At 44.8% G+C, this 16,484-nt stretch overlaps 1 protein-coding gene across 1 annotated transcript in view; it reads left to right on the plus strand.

Moving 5' to 3' along the window:
- Nucleotides 1–4,151: 4,151 nt before the first annotated feature.
- Nucleotides 4,152–16,484, plus strand: part of ABCG1 (ATP binding cassette subfamily G member 1) — a 59,573-nt gene continuing 47,240 nt past the window's right edge. The window contains exons 1-2 of the mRNA XM_064472329.1: nucleotides 4,152–4,274; nucleotides 7,468–7,711. Coding sequence (XP_064328399.1) covers nucleotides 4,233–4,274; nucleotides 7,468–7,711 — 286 coding nt within the window. The 5' untranslated portion in view covers nucleotides 4,152–4,232. The remainder of the gene's footprint in view (nucleotides 4,275–7,467; nucleotides 7,712–16,484) is intronic.

Genomic DNA, 16,484 nt, shown 5'->3' on the forward strand with positions numbered 1-16,484 from the left:
ATTGCATTTTAGTAAGACGCTTCTTCAGATTTCCAGCCCACTGCCAAAAAGTACTGCAATAGCTTTTCTAGTTGGAGACTGGGTGCAAAGCTGCTGCTAACTTCCTAGTAGTAAAGGAAAAATGGATATGTCACTAGTGGTTTGTTTGGTGTATCACCTGAAAGTAATGTGTATGTTGATGTCTTTCAAGTCTAAATACATGGGAACTTAAACAGAGAAGAATATCTCTCTAGATAAAATAATTCCCTTCCAGTAAGATACCGATTTTTTTTTTCTCCACTATGCTTTCCTTTCCTCTGTCCTTTTTCTTTAAAGCACAATGCAGACCCACAGTTACTGGCTGCCAGAAACCCAGGCTCCCAGCCTTTCTCAGGATCGGAACACAAGTTTTTTTTCAACTTCATCTTTATTTAGGCTGTTCAAACCTACTGATATTCTTTCCACTCTTATTTCACTAAACCTATGGAAATAATGGGGGTAGGGCATAAGAAGAGAGAAACCATACATCTGGAACCATCCAAAACACTGTATATTTTCAAATGGCAAAGTGACACTCCGTCTGGGATAAACTTTTGTTGTTGGGTTTTTATTTAGGTCAATAATTGTGTAAGCGTTTTGCAGTTGGATATGTTTCTTTGTGCTCTCAGCTCCTTTGATGTTTTAGGTAGACTTAGAAACATAATTCTGAAATGGAAACTCCAAATGTTTTTCTTTGATAAACATTTTTTAAGAAAAGGACATTTTTCTTAAAAGCTCCTTAAATCTTTTCCATAGAATTCCTTAAGCCCTGCCCAGACCAGCTTAAATTAACAGCAAGTTGCAGATAGCTAAAGCTGAGGCTTTTTTTTTTTCTTGTAATGAAAACTCCATCTAAAATATTTTGCCTTTTCTAGTTAATACCTTACTTTTCTCATCTGCCTCTTCCACACTTATTGGTTGAACTTTTCCTACATGTTGTATCTCAGCAGTTAAGTCCATGCTGGCTTCTCCATTTCCCCAGGCTACACTGCTTCTATACATGAACTAGTTCTTGTACAGAGACACCAAGCTATCAGTACTGCACTAAAATGCCTCCCATGGCCGTGCTGTAAATCTGCCCTCTCCTGCTGTTGGTGCGTTTCCACTTTGCCCTGTCCTTCCCAGTGCATTTCTGCCCGTGATGTCCTTTTTCTTTCCTGTGGGCTGCACCAGTCTACTTTCTGTAATGCTTACCCTGCTGTAAAGCTTGGAAGCTACTACTATTTCCTCATCTATTTTAGGAGCCAGAGTTTTGTCCCTGCCTGCTTGTCCTCACCTTCATTTGTAGCTTCCCTCTTTTTTTTTTTTTTGTGTGTCCTGGTTTTTTTTTAACACAGTTTTATATTTCTCTCTCTTTTTTTTTTTTTTTTTTTCCACAGAGTTGTGGTCTTGATCTTTTTCTCTGCAGGGACCAGGGGATCACCTGTGAAGTTAATGGAAGAGTTAATGAGGGAATGTAGGAATGCAGGAGACTGCTATTTTTAGCATGCTTCATCTTATGTAATAATTTTTTTCCCATGTGGTATCAAAATAGATACCAAATAGAAGTTGGTTTCTGAGAAACCTGTTTTATGTCTCAGTGTTTTACTAGAAGCTCCCTTAGATAATGATACTGTGGCCACCATGGAAAAAACAAGCCCTCAGGATCTGATCATGTACTCTTGCTCAGGAAGAACTCTCGCAGAAGGTGATGGCAGCGGTGCTCCAGGCTGCAGGGTCGAGCCATTACTTGTCTTCATGTCATGCCTAACACCTGCGCCTCTGTGCCACTTCATACAGTGAAGGGTAGTTTTCACATACACTGTTAAAAGCAGTATGGCAAATACATGGCTGAGGCACGCAACTTCAGCCATAATATTGATAGAGAAGCTATCCCTTTATTGATCAGGGGCATAGACTGTTGCATGAACTCGGCGCAATGCTCCTCCTTGCACGCTCCTGGCCTGTGAATGAGGGGCAGTAACACACCCTTGCTGGCAACGCGGCCAAGCCCAGGTGGGCAGCATGGGCAGCCCTGCAGCCGACAGGCAGCGCGGGCCTTCCTACAAAGGACTGGTTGGTGAAAGGTCAGCCCTTAGTACCATAAGCTGCTTACTGATGGAGGTAAACCTTTTGTTTGCGCAGCAGATTTCAGTACTGTACGTTTAAGTTTTGTTACAGCCTTTATGTTGTTTTCTTTGCTTCCTCCTGAGCCTTTAAGTTGAAACAGAGAACAGTAAGCATTGTGCTGGGTCTGTAACACACATCCACTAAGATCAGGGTATCTCTTGCTCTCTCTCTGTATCTTGTTCCACATCATCGTTTAAAGACATCATGTATTTTAGCAGTTTGTTTCACCCCATAAATGCCTTAAAGATATAGAGCAGTATTTCACAGCCCTTTTCAGATCCTGTATTTCGCAGCCTTCTCAATGTTTCTAAGGGAAAATAAAGGAGACAAGCTTGAGTAAATTTTAGTTGTTACAGATATGTGCTCCAAATCAAGTTAATTAAAACCCTGAACCCTCACTGGAAGATACTTTAGAATTTCTCTTTATTTCCATTATTAGGAGATAATTGTATTGCAAATTTCTTCTCAAACACAGTTTAAAACTTCCTTGAGCACTTCTGGATTGGCTCATCCACGTTTGGTCTGGTATTCCACAGCAGGTCGGCATTTCTTCCTCAATACATGAGTTATAACATCTACAGGCTGAATCCAAGGTCAATCTCAGTGAGCCTCCACACTCTGTTCCTTGGCAATAGGATGTAGTGGATGATAAAAGTTCTTATGTTTCCAAGGGGAAGTTTTCTCGCATGGAAGAGAGGGTTATTAGCACATTCAGGAGCGACAACTACGTCAGGAGGTCCTTGAGCCAAAAACAGCTGTAGGCTGGGAGAGTATCAGGGAGGCATCCGATAAAAGTCAGGCCTGTGCTTAAGCTCTTCTTTGAGCATCCATCTCCCAGCCGCTGCCAGAAGGGAGTGCGCTGCAGGAGCCAGGCTCCCGTCTGACCCAGCGCAGATGTTCTGTGCGGCAGTTCCCTTCCCGCAGCGCTGCGCCGCCTGTGGCAAACACCCCTCCACAGCTCAGCAAGGATAAAATACTTACCTACCTTCCAAGGGCTTTGTGAAGATTACCTCTGTGTCTGTACAATGCTATGTGAGCACCAAGCATTGTGGCAAGGCAAGCCCCTGGTTAGAAGATTCCTCAGAGATAATATAATGTTTGGTAGACGCTTGGAATCCAATTCTCAGACCCCTGCTATGATTTATCCCTTCTTCCTGCTGCTCCCAGATGAAGAGAGAGGGAGCCTCACCACATGCCAAGAACAGGCCCAGCAGGTATGTAACACTTCAGACTGTTGGTAGGCCTTCCAGTATCTGGCTTCCTGGTGAAGTGGTGGGGCAGAGCTTTCTGCCACCGGGTAGCATGGCTAACGAACCTAACTCAAAACCTAGTCACAGATCTACATTAAAGTCAGCAGCGCCAACACAACCCTAACGGCATGTCGACACAACCCACTGCACTTCATGGGCACGTGTGTGGTTCACTCCCCATCTTTGCAGGACGTCACTGAAATGCAGCTCTTTGATTTGAGGAAAAAAAAGAACCAAGATGGAAACTCAGTGACATTTCTTTCCCTCCATTTCTGAACCACAATGGCTTGCTCAGCTTATAAACCAATGGCGTGCGGTTCCCAGGGCCTGAAGCTCCGTTCTCCCCCTCATGTGGGCAGGATGGCACAAGGAGCAATTGGATGGTCCTTCGACTCCCCGTCTCCTCGGGGAACGCCATCCTGCCTCCACTTCGGCAGCTCGTTGGGAAGCCGGGCCCCAGCTGTGCCGGTTAGGAGCGGGGAGGCAATGCCCGGCAGCTCTCCGCAGGGATGTCCCGTCCCCTGCGGAAGCGTCCGCCGCCAGTTTCGGCAGAGGGAAAGCCACGGTCACCGGCTGGTCGGGCTGATGCCCTCAGCGGGGGCACGCTCCCCACACCTCCCCACGGCGGGCTACGGCCCTCCGGCGCCCCCCCACCCCACCCCAGCACCGCGGCCGCGGGGGCCGTGCCTGCCGCGGCGGGCCGGGCCGGGGCGGAGGCGGCCCCAGCGCGGCGGGAGGCCGCTCCCTCCCTCTCTCTCTCTCCCTCCCCGCCCGCCCGCCTCCCGCAGGCACTCTGGGCGGAGAGGCAGCATTCGAGGGCTCCGCCGCCAGCAGCCGGGCCGGGCGGCGAGGCACATGGCATGTCTGATGGCGGCTTTCTCCCTGGGCACCGCTTTGGTAAGGCGCGCCCTTGCCCTCCCCTCCCTGCCTCCCTCCGCGGGGCCGCGGCGAGGGGCGGCCGTGGGGAGAGGGCTGCGCGGCCGGGGTGGGAGAGGTGCGGGGCTGGGCTGGGCTGGGCGGGGCGGGGGTGGAGATGGACGGACGACGGGGACAGAGGGAAAGCTCCGCGGGGCACCTTTTCGCTCTCCCTGAGGGGAAAGCGGGGCCGGGCGGCGATCCCAGGGCCGCGTCCCGCCATGGGGTGCCGGGTACGGGGTGCGGTGCAGCCCCCGGTGGGCGGCGGGGTGCGTGAGGGGACGGCGGCGCACGGCGGCGTTTGACCGCTGGTTACCTCTGGGCTGGAGCTAAGGCTGGGGGATTAGCGGCTGCTCCGAGCATGCTCCCTGCGCCGCTGCGCCCCGTCCTTTTCTAAACAGATTTGCGAAGGGACCGTCGCCTTTGCATGACACTCGGGGCGAGCGGCACACGGGCGGCAGCGGCGGCGGGGGGGGGGGGGGGCGGCTGGGGAAGGAGCGGGCAGAGCCTGTGCGACCGTCCTGCCGCTGGGAACGGGCGGGCGTTTGCTGCCGTGCCCGGCGGGCGCCGGGAAGCGGCCCGGCTGCTTGCGGGAGAGATAAAACTGTGTGGGAAATAAAGCTGTATGAAACCAAATAAGGTGTGAGCGCGGTCTTTGAGAGCGTGCGGTCTCAGTGTCTGGTACCCGGGGCGGGTTGAAATGGACGCCAGTTTGAACCGCGCGGCTGTACGTACAGGCGGGTATGTCGGTGGAGACGCGAACGGGTTGTTGGTGTTAGCGGATACACAGGTGGAGTTCAGGTGTGTTTGAGGAGCAGTTACAGAGGGTTCGGGTAGGTTCTGTCCCTGTCGTAACCACGGGAGTCGCCCACCTCTTCGCGAGCAGAGATGATCCCGCAACTGGGAGCCATTTCCGCCACCTCAGGCTCTTGGAGGGGGATCCTCGCCCGTACCAGGTGGTCCCCAGAGGAGTCAGGCAGGGGGGTGTGTGACTGAGGGCTGGCAGGACTCTGTCGCTGTCTGCTGAAAACAGGCATTTGAGTCCACCGGGTGATTGAAATGGTTTGCTTAATGTCCCGGGAACAAAAGTCTCTGGCTTCATACTCACAGATGATTAAGCAGGCAGAGACAAGGACCTTGTCCAGGGGATGTTTCTTTTTGAATTGATCTAAACTGGAGAAGCTCTGACCGTCCCCTGAATACTCAAGGTGACCTGCTCATTGAGTCTTAGTTTTTGGGTAGTCCCTCAGACAAGGTGCTCAGTGGTTCCTCTGAACCAAACAGCTTATGAGTGCCAAAGTAAGCTTTGAAAACATTCAGGAAAGATTTTTAACTCACCTCTTATTTTTTAGGGAACAGGGAGGTTCCCCTACTTTAATTGTCCAGTTCTAAGATGTTTCACATTACTCTCGTTATGTTCAAATTACATGCCATTACAGTAAACTATTTAAGAAACTGGGAGTAAGTGTTACCGGATACCTGACCTCTGAGTAAGGAGAGCACGATTAAAATTGCTTTCTGGAGAAAAGGTGGTAGGCAGAGCTGATTTTTGCATCTGGAACTTCGGGTTTGTGCTTGAAGAACCTGAAGACACTAGCTATATAGTGGTTATGTAGGACTGGGGTTTTTTTGTTCTTTTTTTTAAAAATGTTCTTCATCAGCATTCATGACAAGTAACTGATCTGAGCAGCACTGCTTTTACAGCATAAATGGGAAGACCACTAACCGTGACAGAGAGGGTGAAAATGGTGCTGTGAGAAGGAAGCAATATGACCTCTCAGTTGCATTGGAGGACAAGTACGGGGAGACAGTGGCATGACCTACAGCTCTTTATTTGAGAGTGTTTGACACAGATGCCTTGAAAAGTAGCGCAGCACATACGCTTTCTAAGAGATACCTTTGGGGACACGTACATTGTTGGGCAGATGTGACAGCATGCAAAGCCTAGCACGTAAGCCAGCTACAGGAAGCCTTTTCCAATACAGAACTGCATTAAAAATACTAAATTTTCTAGTAGACATCTGTGCAGGTCTTTGGCCCTGCTTATGACGTACTCCAAACAACAGATGACAACGAAAAGCCCCTGAACTGTGCAAAATTCTGCATAGCTGAAGAAGATTAATGATTGTTTTACTTTTGGCTTTATACTCATCCTGTTGGTATTGGTGCAAGGTGCCCATGCAGGTAAAATGAATGGAAAAAGGTTCAGATTTTGTGTGCATAATAAAAAAGAAGAGAAAGGCAGATGTGGCAGGCCACTGGCATGGTCAAGAGGGGAGGGAAAAGAGATTCAGTCCAAAAAATGCCAAGTGGAGTTGCACTGAGTGCTACGATGGGCAAAGTGTAGAAAGAGGCACGGCTGTAAGCACGAAGCACTGACCTTCCAGTGTCAATGGTACAAGTGCTGGAGCAGTGTTTAATATGTTTCTGTATCTGATAAGATTTCCATTAGGGGTCACAGTCAAGCAAGGAAAGCGTGCAAGAATTTTGGGTGGAAAGCGCTGTGCTTTCCTAACAGATCCCTAGGGAAGAAGTTGTACTGTTCCAGGTTGCAGAGTCTCCAGAACTATCAGTGCAGGAGCAAATAAGGCACAAAATCGTAAATTTCAGAATTTGCAGAAACATAACTTGTGCAATTTCACGTTTACGGAAGTACGTTCTGACCCAAAGGAATAAGAGCTCTTAGCCTTTCTGAGTGGTTGTCTTTTGAAATGTCTGCACAAATAATAGTTCAGCTAGCTCCCTTCCCCCTTCAGCTCTGTCCCAATACAAGCCCTGGAATCAGAGTAACTAGAACCAAATTCTTTGAGTGCATGAGAAACCAAATACAATGGGGGCTGAACTTACAAATGTTGTATTTATCTGGTGCAAGAGCTACTCTGTTCTGAAGATATTAGTGTGCTGTGTATATAGCCTTTGAGGGGAAACTGGTGCTAAAGGAACTGCCCTTTGTGTGCTGCAAGTGCAAGAGCTCTTCAGCTCTTTTACCTCTTCTGTCAAGACACTGGCATAACAAACAAAAGACTTTTTTTTTCTTCTTCTCAACTTCCAGTGCATAACTGTGCTGGATTCTTGTGTTATTTAGATAATAATTCTGCTAATGCAGAAGGTTTTGAAACCTGTTGCTAAACAAAAGTGTGTGAACTTTGTCTTATCTCCAACTTCTTCCCTCTAGAACGGCAACAATTCTGCTTGTACCATGGCTGAGCCAAAGTCAGTGTGTGTTTCCGTGGATGAAGTGGTCTCAAATGGCACAGATAACCAAGACATTAGACTGATGAATGGACATTTGAAAAAGGTAGACAATCCTCTGACAGAAGCTCATCGTTTCTCCTACCTACCCCGCAGACCAGCTGTGAATATAGAGTTTAAAGAACTGTCATACTCTATCCAAGAAGGGCCATGGTGGAGGAAGAAAGGTGAGGAAAACTTAATGTTTGTATGTTAGCCAAGACATTATTGCCCATGTCGGTGGTCATGATAGGTGGAATGAGTCTGTCGTGGATGGCGAAACAAAGTGAATAAAAGGAGCATGTTTTCACAGTTCCTTTTTGCTTGGCTTCTTGATATACCCATTGCCCACCAGCTGGCACTGGGAAACTTTCCCAGAGCCTGGTGCAGTGGGGTGTACGGCCCCTTGTACTCCAAGAAACTGTAGATGCAGTAGTTCATACAACTGCTTATTTTTGCCTCCCAATTCTGAAGTATCTGAAGTAAATATAGTATTGCTGTGCTGCCAAATATCTGCCCTGTGATCTTGCATGTCTACAATTTATTGTTGAGGGTGGGTAGAGCATGCAGTAGTTTAAAGATGGGGCAGGGGGGGAAGAGAATGCTTTGTTTTTACTTTTGCGATTGGCTGTTTTGTGAAATGGTTATTTTTTCTGTACTCTGCCAGAACAGCAAGCACCTCAGAATTTCAGGAGGCATTTGAAACCAGGATAAAAATTATATTCTTAAAATGCTGTGTTTGGAAATAAATGCTGTGAGCTATAGGAATGTCAGCCCATCCATGTCTCTTGGTGTTCTGTGATGGGTCTCTCTAAGCTTACCATTTCTTTCAACTGATGAAATCACTGGCTATTGCTAGGACTGAATCCTGAGGCTTAGTCAAGGACCAGGATGCTCTTACTAGCTGCTTTGCTAATACACAGCAAAGAGTGCACAGCTTACCACACAGGGCAGAGCAAAATGATCCATATCAAGGAAGTGAAGTGTTACCACTTCCCTCTCACAATCCAGTTAAAGCTGAGACAATTCTTGTGGTGCTGATTTACTGATGGGAGTAAGGAGGGCGTATTCAGTGCTCTTCTTCCTATGCTCTTAGTCTATTGCAGGTCTGACAGGTGCGTGTAAGGTGGCTCTGTCCTTTTACATCTGCTTTGCGCTTGTTCTTATACCTACATCTGCATGTGTAGCGATGTGATTCCTAGAGACTTTTGGGGGTTTTTTTTGTGTGTGTGTGTGTGTGTGTGTGTGTGTGACTAGCCGTCTCTGAAAGGAAAACTAGGCTGTGCAGTGAACTCCTGCTGGCGAAAAGAAGTAAGGCTAAGAGAAAATATTGAGATCTTCAGGAGAATTTTGTGTGCTAAATGGCATAATTTCTCTTCCTCGAGGAATTCTCTGTTTGTAACGTTAAGTTGGTATGGTTGTGTGCTTTAGTTCCTGTTAAAAGATAAGCCGCTGCCAATGCGCAGCTCACCTGAGCCATACTTGATACCTGCACATTCTCTGAATTTGTAAATCCACTGGCTTAAAGGTTCCACTTGAAATTGTTTCACATAGTACATTGCTGCTGTCTGGAAATTGTGTCATTATCACAACACCAAGGCTTTAATAGTCTAGAAACGTGTGGTATGAAAAAAACTTGATCTATGGCCATGGAAGTGCTACTGTATGTGGACAGCCTGTGCGTACAGTTAACTCATTTGTTGAAGGATGTGCACACTTGAGGCTTTAGTGGGCTTTTCAACACTAAACCTCTATGTGCACATACCTGCCTTCTTTTAATTCTTTATGAAAACCGCATGTAGCCATACAGTCCATAGGAGAACAACTTGGTTTGGCAGCAACTTTTATACATTTAAAATTATTTTTTTATTTTATCAGAGCAAACTCAAATTTGAAGTTTTTTTCCTCCCAAGAAATGGAACTATGCCAAAGCATCTCATGTAAGGTGTAAAAACTTGAGGTTTTTGACTGGATCTCTTTCTTATTGGCCAAAAATGATAGAGGGATCCTAAACCAAAAACATTTGTCCACATTTTCTGACATGTCTGAGTGACTTGGCTTGAACAAAATGGCACAGTCTGACAAAATGTCCTCCTACTGAAAAGGACCGGATGCGGCATTTGGCTCTAGGGCATGGCTGGCTATGACTCTGTCACTACACTTAGTTTTGAAAGAAGAGATTAAACATCTCTGGCTATCTGTGAGCTCATGTTCTCCCCTTTTCACCTGGTCTTGTACCATACGTCTTTCGTCAGACCACTAAGGACAGCCTCTGAGGGGCTGTGAGGCACGCTGTCTGACAGCAGGTCTTGGCACTCTCCTTCTAGCCAAGGATCTAAAAGACTTGGGGGGTTTTATAGTCGATGCCAAGCTGAATGTGAGCCAAAGTGTACACTCAGTGCCAGTAAGGTAAACCACGTAATAAGCTACCTTTGGAGGACCTGGCCAGACGGAGGCAAGTTGTTATCCTTCTCAACATCAGTCAGAGCACAACTGGAATACTGTATCCAGTTTTAGGCCCTCCAGATCAACAGAGATATTGGGAAGCTAGAAAGGGTCTGTCAGAAGGGTAAGAAATTGGTCAGGGTACCTACAAAGAGAGGCTGAGGAAGCTGGGCTCATTCAGTCTAGTGAAGGGGAGGCTGGGCGATGATCTCATTCTGGTGTGGAGCTACCTAGAGGGCAGTTACGAAGACAGTGGAGCCAAGCTCCTGTCAGTGGTGCTAGCTGATACACAAGAGCCAATGGCCATATACTGTGGTTTGGGTGGCTTGTGGTGAACATTAGGAGATATCCGTTCACCAGGAGGTTGGTGCAGCACTGGGACAGGTCACCCAGAGATGGTGTGCTTTCTCCATGCCAGGGGGTGTAGAAACATTTGGCTGGGCAGAGACACAGCTGACATGATGTTGTGTTGGTGGTTGTCTTGCTTTGAGCAGAAGGCTGGACTAGGTGACCTCCAAAGGTCCTTTCCAAGCAACACTTCCATGATTCAGTGAATTGCTAGCGAGGTTACAGAAACCTTCTGTAAACAAACTTTCCTCCCAGCCATGTTCCCTACTCCAGAGACCAACCCAATGCATTGTTTTTAATAGAAATGTTTTCCATTAGGGAAATTGAAAACTGAATTGTCTGAATTGTCTCAAATGAAGGTAAGGACCAAACTGTCAGATTCCTTGAATTGTTTTAGTGGTTCTGATTGTTTGTGTGCAATTTGGGACATCTCTATTTAAAACCAGTGGGCTTGTAGATTGATATATTACATGTAAAACTGTTCTGAATGCCTCTTACTGGCTTCTCCTCCAGTGGGCAACTGGGACTTTGCAATATGTTTTAATTTGACCCTGCTCAACAAAAGGGCAATATTGTTCCTGGAAACACTGGTGGATGTTTTAGCTCTACAGTCCTTGTGGGTTCCCTGTCCTGAAGGGATCTGTCATTGCCGTGGTGTGAAATTTTTAAAATCACATTTTTATGAGAAGAGTAGCAGAAAACACATTTCTGAAGGTGCAAAGTCCAGTGTAGGAAATGCAGCTGTTTTTTAAAAAACAGCAAACTTGTATGCGCAAGCTGAAAAAAAAAAATAAAATGGGAGATATGTCTCAGTTCACATTGTTCTTGGGTGACGGTCATGGCAATAAGCGATAAGGGATCCTGTTATGAAAATGTGCCTTTTAAATTAATGGTGTTTCTATTCTGAAATGGAGCTTGGAAAAAAATTCTTCTATTTCTACATCTTTCTCTATAACTGTAATGAATTAGTTAAAACCTTTTATGAGTGTTGGATCACAAAAGGAGAAGTATAGTTTCCTTGCAAAGAAAATTTGTGCCAGCACGTTGGAGAGGAATTCAGCTAAAGAGCAACAACAAAAAAATGTACTCCCTTCAGTAAAAATGATCTTGCAAAGTAATGTTAAGGTTAGGCTCTAAATTAACAAAAGGAGGAATAATTAGTAATGCTGCCATTGTGTTCTGTACTTAGTTGTATTGTTCAGACAATGGTATGTAGCATCATTTACTTTTTATTAAAAGCACAAAGAAAGTGATTTTGCATTGCTTGTCAACAGCAAAGAAGCTAAATAAGTCATCGTAGACTTCAAATTAGAATTCATTAATTTGTGTCTCAGCCTTAAAATGCCTAATTTATCTATTAAATGTCATTTTCTCTTTAAAAATAAGGGAGGGTATTTTCATTCTCTGATTTATATGATAAATGCTGTTCCACTTGTTTTAATGAGGTTTTAGCAAATTTATAGCAAAGATTGGTATGACTCTGGACCTGATTCATTCATGGTGTAATTCCTCTTGAAGTCAGTGGTATTATCAGGAAAGGAATCTTGTAGGTGAGTCCTTGATCAAAGCTCATCTGACCCATTCTATTCAGTAGGCATTCTTACCAGTATGGGAATTTGGAAGAGGTTACAGAGGTAGAAGTTTCAGAAAGTCTCACATGTCTCTGGCATTTTCCCCATAAAGCGTTTAGTCAACTGGTAGAATCAACTATTTCTTTAGTTTTGAAGGAAAGATATTGATAAGTGACTTAATCCAGATCTTGTGAGGGTAAGGATCTTCCAGAATGGAAAATGTGTCTTAGTCTTTGAATCCTGCCTTTGTTCAAGCATGTTCCAGGGGTCTCCTGTGGTCAGCAATGTTCCAGATTCACGTAAGAGAGCTGCAAGACTGCTGGAGCAGAGGTAGTGTGTTGTAAGATAAAGATAAACTGGCAAAGACAGAAGAAAGAAACTTCAACACACAAGGAAATAATAGGGCTGTTTAGTCCAACGTTGCCTTCTCCTTTCTTTTAGGAAGGGGAAGCTGGCTGGCTTGGAGGGGAAGAAAAGGAGCAGAGTCCTCCATTAGATCCAGTATGGGCTTCTTAGATGAGGAAAAGCAAAATCCACAGAGCTTCAGAATAAACTGTCTGAAATTAGTGTCTTGTCACAAACCTGTTTATCTGAGGGTTGAGAAAGAAACCTGAAAGTAGATCTTGGCTTCTGAACTGTCTGTTTAAACTGCAGTTTGAAGTGCAAAGCACACACCACAGAAGCATATATTGGTTTTACCAGTTTATAGAAAAATTATAGACACGTACATTTTAATTCTAGGACTGCCTGAAAACTGTTTGCAAGAGGATTTCAGAGGAAAGTCAGTGGCTTAGCTTTCTGCCATTTTTATTACAAGTGCCATAACGTAATCTGAATAGAATGAGTGGTTTGGGGATTAAGTTATGGATAGTCCCAAATACGAAGAGGGCATGAAACATACTTTGGAGCCTTCTATCTTGGTCAGGTTCATTCAGCTTTACTTTGAAAAGATATATACATTCTATATACCCACCAAAGACATTTGTCCTATTGTTTCAGGGTGTTTTTGTTATAATGTAGGATGGAAATGGAAATACCGTTCCTACATAACTTGAGTGCATCCAGGAAGAAAGTAGTAATAAATTGGCTTTCAAAACTCTGCAACAACTCAGGGATTACTTTTTTTTTTTCCTCATACTTGTCAGTATTCATGGTTAATTAGGCAACATTTTAGTTGGAAATTTCTCCGTTGTTATTTTTAGGGCTGTAATGACTCATTTGTGCTGTGTTCGAGTGTAAGTTCTGGTAGGATTTGGTCTTTAATAACCTCCGAGGGAACGGGCTCCAGCCGGTCAAAATGTGGTTGGGTATTTTTATGGAGCAGTTTAGTAGCAATACAGAAATATATGCTCAGCAGAAAATACGATATTTCTGTTATTTTGCGTTTGTTCTAATAGCTCAGACCCTGTGGAAACAATCACCCAAAGAGGTGCTGTCTTATCTCACAAGGTTGTTGTTTCACAGCTTGGAGATTTAGCACATTTAACGGCAGGATTGGAAGGAGGGGAATGAAGGACTGTGCTTATTCTGGGTGTCTGATGGGGAAGCACGGAGTCTTTGGCAGGTTGCTTGATATTCATGAAAGGCAAAAAGTGGCCGTCACAGTCTGAGATAGTGTCATCAGAACAGCTAGATAACTACATTTCAGCAAAGAGGTCTGTATATTGTGTTAATACTGATCTCTGCATAAGATGGAAACTTAACCCACTGTCAAATGGGTTGTCAGCAGAGATTTAAACAGGCTGGATTTCACTGATTTGCTTTGGTGCTCTCTACGAATTAGTTCTGGTACGTGTGCTTGGACAGACCTGTTTCTTTTTATTCAGCTAGGCTTTTTTTGCTGCATCCTTCTGTGACTTCATTTAAAAGATTTCACCCCCTCCACCCCCCCCAGAGATATCTGAAGACCCAAATGAAATGCGGGGTGGGGGGCGAGGAGAGGAGGATTTGCCCTAAATTATTTGCTAATCCTTGCTGGAGGAGTCGGAAAAAGCCCGTCCTCATCGCCAGCAGGTGCACTGCGGTAGAGGTGCCGCATGCACGGTCTGGGTCTCGCCCGGCGCGGTTACTGGCGGGCAATGCACTGCAGTAACCCGGCGGTGATGCTCTCGCCCCGCCGCCCGGGCCCTGGTTGGCTGCTCTAGGCGCTGTTGCTAAGATGGGAGGAAAAGATGCAGAACAGTAGAGAGCAAAACCCACTTTCCGAGAGAGGGTTTGGGGTGGTTTGTTGGTTTGGTTTTTTTCCGCCTTTCTCTGACAGATGGGTTGTATTGTTTTCAGCCATTTTTGCCTGCTTTGTCTGAGAGCGTGTTTTCATCTTGGAGAGCAGGATATATGCAAATTAAGATCCATGCGTTAGAAAGAATAAACAAATTAAGCTGGTTGAAAGGAACTGTGGTATTAGTAAAAAGCTCTTCAAGCAAACATTTTGTGGATTCTTTTTCAGTGACTTAAAGTGTTAGTGAAATTAAAATGAAATATGATTTTTAGCAGAGGATTTCAAAATGCATTTTTTAACCTTGATAAAAATCCATGCAGTTTTTCTTTTAACACTTAAGCTGTCTCAAGGTGGTAAGAATATACTGAGTAGTCACTGTTACTGGAATAGTCCACAGCATTTTATTAAGTGATATATCACTCTTTCTAGCATCCTCTTGCATGGATTGTATAAAACAGAGGTTATTGGGGACAAGTCTTGGTCAGCCCCTTTGTCTGAACCTTCTACTGTTTCCCAGCTGCGTATGACCTTATTTCAGCATTACTTATTTTCTTCCATGCGGAAACCATTGTTATTGTTCTGGGTTTGGTTTAGGATTTTTTTTTCTGTGTACCTGGAGCTTTTTTTCACAATGTGTCTGAGTTTGACTCGGTGAGTTTTGGTCAGAGTCTTTGAGCGAGTAGAACATACTTTTCTTCTTTCTCTTTGCTTGCCGTATTGTTTATTAAATAAACATTACAACAACCTGACTGTTTTTCATTTTAGCTAATGTTTTAATACAATAAATTTTATCAGTTGCTGTTGTGAAAGGTTATGGCCGAGGAAGGAAGTTTTAGAGAGATGCCAATTAAAACATTTCAGAATTTATGTGTCAGGGAAGTGGCGATGGCAGTGGTGATGATGAGTTGTCGGGAGTTTGAGCTATGGTCTCCTCTGTTTCCATCTCACAGTAAGCATGTATCGGGGGCTGGCTGTAACTCACCCTGACAGCCCTCCACTACAACTTTCTTACACTGAGTGGGTTTTGATGAAATGCTTTGCTGTCCTCTGCCCATACACAGTCATGTCTTGCTTAAGGTGTTGAGGAGGTAGAGACAGCATGTGCCATCATATGGGTGTACTTTTTCACATTTCAGAGTAGAATTTGGTCCATAGCCTGAAGATATGTCTGAAGTCTGAAGGAAGATGAAGAGTCATTTTGCAGTTGAAGGCTTCAGCCAGCAGATGGTTGATAAGGGTTCTCCATAACCTCAGTAAAAGGAAAGAGAAATCACAAAAGCAACCGAGAACAGAAGCTAGATCAAGAGTAAAAAAGCTGTTAGAGCCCATTTTCACTTGGGCATTTACATGCCATTTTGGAAGGTGCCTTCTGGAAACCCACAGGGTCTAAGATTACCTGCTTACTAAAGCAGGTCTTTTGTTCTCAGGGGATTTAATATGGCAGAGTTCAGCTGTGTATTCTCTAAGAAATTAATCGCTGCACACTTCCCTGTTGCATTGTTCTAGTAGGTAAACTGGCTGGCTTTGGGAAGACATATTTCAGGGAGCATGATACTACTCAAAAGGTGGAAGACCCTCACAAGGAATACTCAACTGCATTATAATTCACAACTGTACCCGTTAAACTGATGGTTACCTTCGTCCTCTGTTAGAAAACAGTGTTTGGTCTTACTATTAAAATTAACATCTCAAGACTTCCTCCAAACAATGGTGCAAGGAGAGTCCCAGCAAAATATACTTGATAGTTTAGCACATGGGAATGAACCGATTTGGATTTAAAATTAAAGCATTGCAAACTGGAAGGTGGGTATTGGTCTCAAGATTAATCTCCTTGAGGAAAAACCTAAATCCATTAGCCAGAAAGGCCATACCTTATCCACAGAACCTCTGTCACTTTCACACACTTGACATGTGTAAGGATATATATGTCTAACATGAGGCTGAATTTTTGACGAAAATAAGCTGGGAGTTTAGGTCAGCTTGCCATTATATGAAGTCAGAGAAGGTTCACCTAGCCTGGTGTCCCTTCTCTGACAGCAGGTGGAGCTGAATGCTTGGGTGAGAGTTCAAGTGCAGGGCAGTGCGTAGTAATGTTTCCCTGGGTTCTTGCAGGTTGCAGCTCAGAGGTTTCCTGAGCTAGGTGTAGTATCTTCGTGTTCACTAGTTCTCGATGGATTTTTCTTCTGTAAAATTATTCACTTGCTCTGTGAACTTAAGGAGGCTTTTGTTGTTCACACTGTCACCTCACTATTTGCCTCCCTTTTCAAACCATTCAGGAGTAAGGTGAACAGCACATAGCCTGACAAAAATTACCTGAGATTCGGGTAAGCGTTCTTTGTTGATTGGTCACTGTCAACTACTCTTCTATTTCCTGTTGTT

Source organism: Phalacrocorax carbo, chromosome 1 (genome assembly GCF_963921805.1).
Source record: "Phalacrocorax carbo chromosome 1, bPhaCar2.1, whole genome shotgun sequence".
In the NCBI taxonomy this organism is placed as follows: domain Eukaryota; kingdom Metazoa; phylum Chordata; class Aves; order Suliformes; family Phalacrocoracidae; genus Phalacrocorax; species Phalacrocorax carbo.